Source organism: Maylandia zebra, linkage group LG20 (genome assembly GCF_041146795.1).
Source record: "Maylandia zebra isolate NMK-2024a linkage group LG20, Mzebra_GT3a, whole genome shotgun sequence".
In the NCBI taxonomy this organism is placed as follows: Eukaryota; Metazoa; Chordata; class Actinopteri; order Cichliformes; family Cichlidae; genus Maylandia; species Maylandia zebra.
In genome coordinates, this window is record NC_135186.1 from 1,071,002 (window position 1) to 1,078,658 (window position 7,657).

At 40.4% G+C, this 7,657-nt stretch overlaps 1 protein-coding gene across 4 annotated transcripts; it reads left to right on the forward strand.

Moving 5' to 3' along the window:
- Nucleotides 1-2,600: 2,600 nt before the first annotated feature.
- On the forward strand, nt 2,601-7,539 carry LOC101486902 (mitochondrial glutamate carrier 1). 4 transcript variants are annotated; one of them, XM_076877967.1, is made up of 11 exons: nt 2,610-2,740; nt 3,004-3,100; nt 3,177-3,331; nt 3,710-3,835; nt 4,088-4,143; nt 5,081-5,171; nt 5,257-5,375; nt 5,480-5,675; nt 5,775-5,932; nt 6,031-6,106; nt 6,225-7,539. In XM_076877967.1, exons 2-11 carry the CDS (start codon nt 3,095-3,097, stop codon nt 6,382-6,384), a joined length of 1,143 nt encoding a protein of 380 aa, XP_076734082.1. In that variant the 5' UTR covers nt 2,610-2,740; nt 3,004-3,094; the 3' UTR covers nt 6,385-7,539. The 4 variants fall into 4 exon arrangements, with proteins under 4 accessions (XP_004558917.1, XP_076734082.1, XP_012776665.1 ...); XM_004558860.6 differs by lacking the exon at nt 3,004-3,100 and having other exon boundaries at nt 2,601-2,740; nt 3,236-3,331; XM_012921211.5 differs by lacking the exon at nt 3,004-3,100.
- The last annotated feature ends 118 nt before the right edge of the window (nt 7,540-7,657 follow it).

Below are 7,657 nucleotides of genomic sequence, written 5' to 3' on the forward strand. Positions count from 1 at the left end.
TGTGACCGTCATGTTAAATGTAGAGCGAAAACAGAGTGACAACATCAGGGACCAGGTCGCAAGAATAAAGAAGTTTTAATGTCAGACTGCATGGTGAGTATAAGATGAATAATTTAATAAAAGCGTAGTTAATGTATTTCAGGGTGGATTTTATATGGTTTATCATCAGAAAAATGGAAGCTTAATCTAATCAAAGTTAGAAATACATTTACTGTTGAGAGATTTAACCTGTAAGAAAAAGAAGCTGCATTTGGGGGTTTCTCAGATTTTTAGAATTATACACAAAATTGCATATTTTTCATTTAAATTTTATATCTCGGTTATTGTGTAAAGTTGAGTCTTGAATAAAATTAATGAAGTTTGAATTTTTAAATTTATACATGTGCAGTTCTTTAAAATGCCTGCAGATTTAAAGGCCTCTCCTACATGTGTTGGCTGAACGTGTTTATTTACAACATTTAGTGAGGAAAAATCTGAGGGCACATGGCCACCTCTGTTAAGAACAGATGGGAATTATGGGAGCATTAATGGCTTAGCTAAAGAGGCTATACCCTTTTTACCTTACTTGTAGGACACGGGCTGACCCAGCATCAGCCAGGCCAAACCAATATGAGCAGTTACAGCAGAATTCATAAGTAAAATGAGATTATTTCTGATTTTGTCTCCATTTGATTCTATTCGGAACTTTTATACTTTTCTTTAATTGTTTTTAACATAAAGACAGAGGAATCTGTTTCTCTAGTTCCACATTTTATAAACGATTTGTTTGCTCAAACATCATCATCATTAAGTACAACGAGTGAGCGTTCACTCTGCTAAATGAGGAGCTTACAATGTGTTTTACTGACACAAGTTTGAATGCACTTTTAAACGGAGACTGAGTTTGAGGAATATTCTTTGACTCTTTCGCGTCTCACGACCTAAAACGTGTGGAATCAGTCACATGGATCAGTTTTGCCCAGCCATACACGTTTGAGGGTCGGGGCTGGAGTTGCATAACTTGTTGTTTGTGGTTTGCACAGATGTTGTGGCAGCATTTTCAACCTGCAGTGATATTGACACGATTATTGGAATAATGATGTATACCAAAGTCTACTGGGGCACTCAGGGTGGATTAAGGTTTCCATAAAAGCAGATGGGCATCCTTTATAGTTTCAGATACTTCCAGGGGAACAGGAGGGAACCAAACTCGTCTCATCATAACAGATTCTGCAATGAACTGACACTTCTGTAGTTCCAAGATATCACTAAGGTCATATGTCACAGTTTGTTTTTTTCTCTTCAGTTTAGGTTTGCGTGAAACTAAGCAAACGTTGCATTGATAGCGTTCTGATTGCATCTGTTTATTCTGTTTTCTTGCATGTATCTTTAATTGTCCGTACATTCGTGTGTGTTTACAGATTTAGCATGCCTCTGTTTGCATTGAAATCCTTGCTGTTGTGTGTGCTGATGGTTGGTGCGGTGTATACCTGTATGCTGAAGAATTACACTTTATGGATTGAGAAGCAAGACTGCACCCAGTGCGTGGCCATCAACACTACCATCTGCAGTGGCTATTGTTACACCCAGGTGACAACTTCTGGACACAGTTACACTTTTCATGGAAACTCAATGATGTAAAGGTTAAGCAAACTGTATGATGGACATTTTGAGAATATTTGAGACAACAATAAATGTGATGAAGGTAATGATGACATATCAAACTGTAACACATTCTGCGGATTTTTCACATATTAATCATATAAAAATCTTAATGGCAACTTGTTCCGTTCTCATTGAATATTGTCGTCATCAGCCTTGTTTCCTCATTTCCAGGACACTAATTTGAGGGGACGATTTGGGAAGACTTTCTTGATCCAGCGTAGCTGTGTTCCTCTTTCCTTGGTGTACCGGGCTGCCCATATTCCTGGTTGTCCCAAGGATGTCAACCCACAGCTGTATTATCCCGCAGCCCACTGCTGCAGCTGTAGGCGCTGTGACACACGCACACACCGTTGCGTCCGGACCAGCCGTATCCCTTATGATCAGTGCTTCACGACACTTGACAGTGTGAAGAAACAGAACCAGTCTGCTGTGGAGATCTCACAATACTCCAATACAAGCAGCAGCGCGCTTGCACGGAAGTGATTCAGCTATTAATGAAAATGACTACGTGTTTGTGTGTGTTGATGTTATTGTAGTGCATCTCATGTTCTGTTCTCTAGTTTATTATGATATTGCAATAAAACAGTCTGTTCATGCAATACAGTTGTGATTTTTTTGTCTTTTATGACTAAAAGTGTGAAATTACAATAAAAACATTGAAATAAACAAATAAAAAATAAATTAAATTAAAAAAAAAAAGGCTAATTTGGTTACTGCTTAGCTTAGGGGGTTGGGTGGCGATAATAATAAACTGGACCATGAACAGACCCAGTACAATACCTAACAATAGCAAGAATGATGGTTCCAGGAAATGGGTTCCTGCTGTGAGCCAGCACGAACCATATCAGAGATATCAGGATTACTCGGCTGATGTCTGAGAGAAACGGTTATAAATGTTGCATCATGGTCTGTTTGTCCCGCCCAGTTTTTAGAGAATCAATTTTTATTGGTTCCCAAGTCAGGTCTGAGGCGCACCTAGCTGTAGCTTGTCTCCTTCCTCTTTCTACTCATTCATTAATTTATTAACCAAGACGATGGTGGATATGAAGCAGCGTTAAAGTCTTTATTTTAAGGCGTGCTGTCCCAGCTCTTTTCCGTAAGTAACCACGATTCTTTCGAATACAGCTCCGATGTTTTACTATGTCTTTCACATCTAAATAAATTTAACAACCCGGGAAAAAGTTGCAGGACGGGTTAAAAAAACAACCAAAAAGCAAAAAACTGTAAAGCTTTTGTAATTAGGCAGAGCAGATGTAGTTAACTTTCTAACTCAGATCACAGGTTATTATGAGACGCAGTAGCTGTTTGTTTTTTAATTTATGATTTTATCCATTGTATGAGTGTATGTTTGCAATCAAGACGCCTCGAGACAAGAGCTGGATTCATCTGAAATGACACACTGCAGATGGGTGTATGCCTGCCTTGATTTGGATATTAGGATTGTGCTTTGATGTTGGTGGGTAACTGACCCTGATTTTAACTTGGCTGGTAATGCAGTGGGTGGAGAGTCAAATTTATCCTTGTCTCTGCAGGGCCGGACTTTCCTCTATATATATCACCTTGAGCTTATTTCTGCTCTTGCCTTGCTCAGTGTCTCTCAGGGACTCTCAGCCTGCTCTCCCTCTGTGCTAAAACAACTTCTGCACTCACCAAATTCAAGAACCATGGCCCAGCAACAACAGATAAGGTACGGACCTGTGCACCAAGTTAGATGAGATAATAGGAACGAGGCATGTTCTAATTGTTTTTTTGTCAATCCAATAGTTTTATACAGTAAACACACCTGTCTTTTGCTCTTGTGCCGATGTGTAGCACTTTATTACAGTTATATGTGAGTTGTTTGCTTTACTTTGTCAACAAGTTATTTTCTATAGCTTCTACAAAGAGATACACTAGTATGGGTCACACACCAAGAAGCATAATGAGTTGCTTTCATATTACTTCAGCTTAGTTTGAGCAGGTTTTCTCGCCTCGCCTGTCAACGCCCTTCTTTGTGTAACTGCAGAAATGGTGGGAAAAAGAATGATTGTTATGTCCTTGTCTGTTGCGACTTGCCTTTGTACAGTCTACCAGCCAAACTGATCAATGGAGGGATTGCAGGCATGGTAGGAGTCACCTGTGTGTTCCCAATCGACTTGGCCAAGACGCGCTTGCAGAACCAGCGCAGTGGGCAGCAAATCTACAAGAACATGTGAGACCGGCACCTGCAAATGAAAACTCACTGATAGTTTGCGACAACACTAGTATAGTTTGTATCTTCATAATCCAGTGCTTCTTCTTCTTCTTAAAAATGCGTGTGAATACATTATTGTTTCTACTATGCAAGTTCCTGTTCTTGTTGCTGTGTCATCATTATGTTTCAGTGACACTTATGTTGTAATGACACCATTCTGCTACACTGAATGATAACAACCTTCACTGTGAATCTCATGTTTCTCACCAGGATGGACTGCCTAGTGAAGACAGTTAAATCTGAGGGCTACTTTGGCATGTACAGAGGTAATACTTGCCCATACTTGCAGTTTTTACAAGTGATTGTTTGCCCCAAAGTCCTTTATCTAGTTTTGCAAGAACTGCCATCACCTACATTGGCAGATATACTTTTATAGACTTTTATTTACAAAGCTATGCTTGGATTGCTGCCTCCTTATATTTGTACTTTGGTCACAAGGACAAATAGTGGTTCTTACTCCTTGCGCTCAAATGATCAGCTGCTGTTGTCTGTTCCCCTTGTCCGCACAGAGCTGGGTAAGAAAGCCTTTGTCCACTCTGCGCCTTTTTCATGGAACATGTTACAGAAAGACTGGAAACTGACTGAATTGTTGTCTTTAAATGTTTTTAAAACTAAACTCAAAGGCCTACAGGCTGCCTCAATAATGTGTAATTGTTTTGTGTAATTTTAACTTTGTTTGTTCGTATGTATTTGTCTTGAAATGTGCTGCCTCTTGGCCAGGACTCCCTTGAAAAAGAGGTCTTTGATCTCAACGGGACATTCCTGGTTAAATAAAGGTTAAATAAATAAAAAAAAAAATATATGTAAAAGCAAAGAGATCTATGACACATTTTAATTGCCTGACCTTATTTGAAATTGGTGGAACCAATACAACCAGACTGGGTAATTTAATAAGACGCACAGATGCTGAGTCACATTCAGTGTTGGATCAAAGCCTGAGTAAACTGGCCCATTAATGGTTTGGTGCAAGGCAGCGAAAAATGCAGTCAGTTGTGTCACAGTAGCTTAGTGGCAGGCTATTTTGTTCTGTTGCTAAACATTTCCGTTTTGCTTTGCACATTCCTACAGTCAGGATAGTTTCTATACTCCTGTTTTCCTGCACTGGAAAATGTGCTGTCAGACTGATGAGTTAATATGTTTCAGCAAGTCTGCACCTTTGCTTCATTAGGAGGAAGTTTGTCACAAGCAGGTTTGTTGTTGCAGGTGCTGCAGTAAATCTAACCCTGGTAACCCCAGAGAAAGCCATCAAACTAGCTGCTAATGATTTCTTTCGCCACATGTTGAGCAAAGATGGGTGAGTAGCACTTAAGAACATATTAACATCCAGTGTCATTCTTATTTATTTATTTTTTATCTAATCGACGTGTTTGGGTCCTTAGTGGTAAGTTGACAGTGTTCAAGGAGATGTTGGCGGGATGCTGTGCGGGGATGTGCCAGGTCATTGTCACCACACCCATGGAGATGCTCAAGATCCAGCTGCAGGATGCAGGCAGGATAGGTAAAACCATCTACATCTGCAAATCATTTGCAAAAACCCCCAAACAAAACTGGTGTTTGGGGGTGTTTCAGCTCTAAAATACTTAGATTTCCTGTTTCTGCCAGCTGCCCAGCAGAGAGTGATGCCCGCTGTTGTAACAACTCTGAAGATGGGCAGGGCCAGCGCAGTTCTTAGCCGTTCCTATAACACCGTCCCTGGGCCTCAAGCCATGCGAACTTCTGCCATACAGATCACCAGAGAGCTGCTGAGGACCAAGGGTGTTACAGGACTATACAGGGGTCTTGGGGCCACATTGATGAGGTGAGATGTGCAAATGTATTGCCATATCACATGTTTAATCAACCAGTTTTACATCTTTCTGTCTATCAATCCAAACATGTTTGTATTTTATCTTTTCAGGGACATCCCGTTCTCTGTTGTGTACTTTCCTCTTTTTGCACATGTGCACCAGCTTGGCCAGCATTCATCTGACGACCCATCCGTCCCTTTCTATTGGTCCTTTTTGTCTGGCTGCTTGGCTGGATCCATCGCCGCTGTGGCTGTCAGTCCTTGTGATGGTGAGAGACTCATTTGGTGCACTACGAAGTAAAGTGACATTTTAAAGAAGAACATCATTTTATTATTTGCATAATTTATAATTTTCTGTCTCATGCAGTTGTCAAAACAAGGCTCCAGTCACTCAGAAAAGGAACTAATGAAGAAACGTACAGTGGCGTGGTGGACTGTATCAGGTGAACATAGCTTAAATCATAGCTTTGGATTCTCAGCATCACCAACAAACATTCTGCTTGGCTTGGCCTCGATAGCATAAATCAAAGACTAATTCTGGGCTTGTCTTGTTAATTGCAGGAAGATCCTGAGAAAAGAGGGTCCTGGAGCTTTCCTCAAGGGAGCTACTTGCCGGGCCCTTGTCATAGCCCCGCTCTTTGGCATTGCACAGGTTGTGTACTTTGTGGGTGTTGGAGAGTTCCTGCTGGGGTACACACCCTACAACATCTGCTCTGCATAAAAAAAAAAAAAGCTGTTTCCAACCTTTGCTGGTTTATTAAATTACAGCAGCTATGCCCCGAGTGTAGCAATGGATCCAGCTCTTTGTGTACCTTCTTTATTGTTGGAGGTTTCGAGTAAAATGCTAAATGGATCATAGATATGCCATTCATTTTAAAATGGTCTAAAAATATGACTTTAGCATGAAGATCTCTTTTTTTAAGAGACTGAGGTTGAAGTTTACCAGTCTATGTGCTTCACTGGATCTTTCTGGGAGAGAGAGCTTTCCTCACCTGCCCAGAGCTCTGCTTCAGGGGCACCAGACTATTCACTGCTTTCTCAGCTTTACTCCATCACCTGCCTTTCATTGCAACCCTAATCTGGTTTTCCATCTAACTGCTCTATCTTGGCAACTATGAGGTGATGGTATTTAATGTTATGAAGAGACACAACTGTGCCAATTAGCATAAAACAATAGTGGTAGAACATTTTTACTTCACTTCCGTCCTGTTTTAAGAGGATAAATAAAAAAGGGGCATAACCTCGTCCCAAATTCTGTCAGCTAGGGATGATGGTTTAGAAAAGATGAAGAAGAAACGTTTGGTCAAGAGGTCTCCTGTTCCCCGTTCTCGCACCACATACACAACTGTGATTGATCTAAAGTGAATTTTAGTTTTGAGCGCGCACTGTGTCTCTTCTACACAACTCTGTGTATTTTTTGTTTGTGTTTTTTAACTCTGCAAATAAAGCCCAACAAGGCCACCTGCAGCTGACTTTAGAGAACCACATTTTTGTGGTAAAGGAAATGTTGTTTAATGGTAAAGACTTTATTGATGGATTCATTTGGCATTTGGGACCAAACGTGGAAGAAAAAAGGTGCTACATGACCTACATGTAGCCATGTTCTCTTAGTCTGTTGTGGTTGTCTGTCTGATTTCTAGCTGTCAGAGATGCAGGAGCACACACACAATGACATGTTAGGCATTCAGAGGCAGTAAACAGTGTAATGATAGATTCTCTGCCTGCTCGACCTTTTCATGGGTTAAAGTCATTTAAACTGTTCTACCAATGTAAATATGCAGGTTTTTCTTCAGTTTTCTCAAACTGTGCAAAGTGGAGCCAAATTAGAGCAGTTTTTTGTAAATACATAAATGCTGAATAAATATCTGTAAATGCAGCGTTTATTTCTGTTGTTTGTGTTGAGTGTGTGTGGCTCGAAGTGTTGAATGTTATAGTCTGTAATCACTCGCTGATGGGAAACAGGCAGCAAATTAACTTCAGATGATTTAATATTT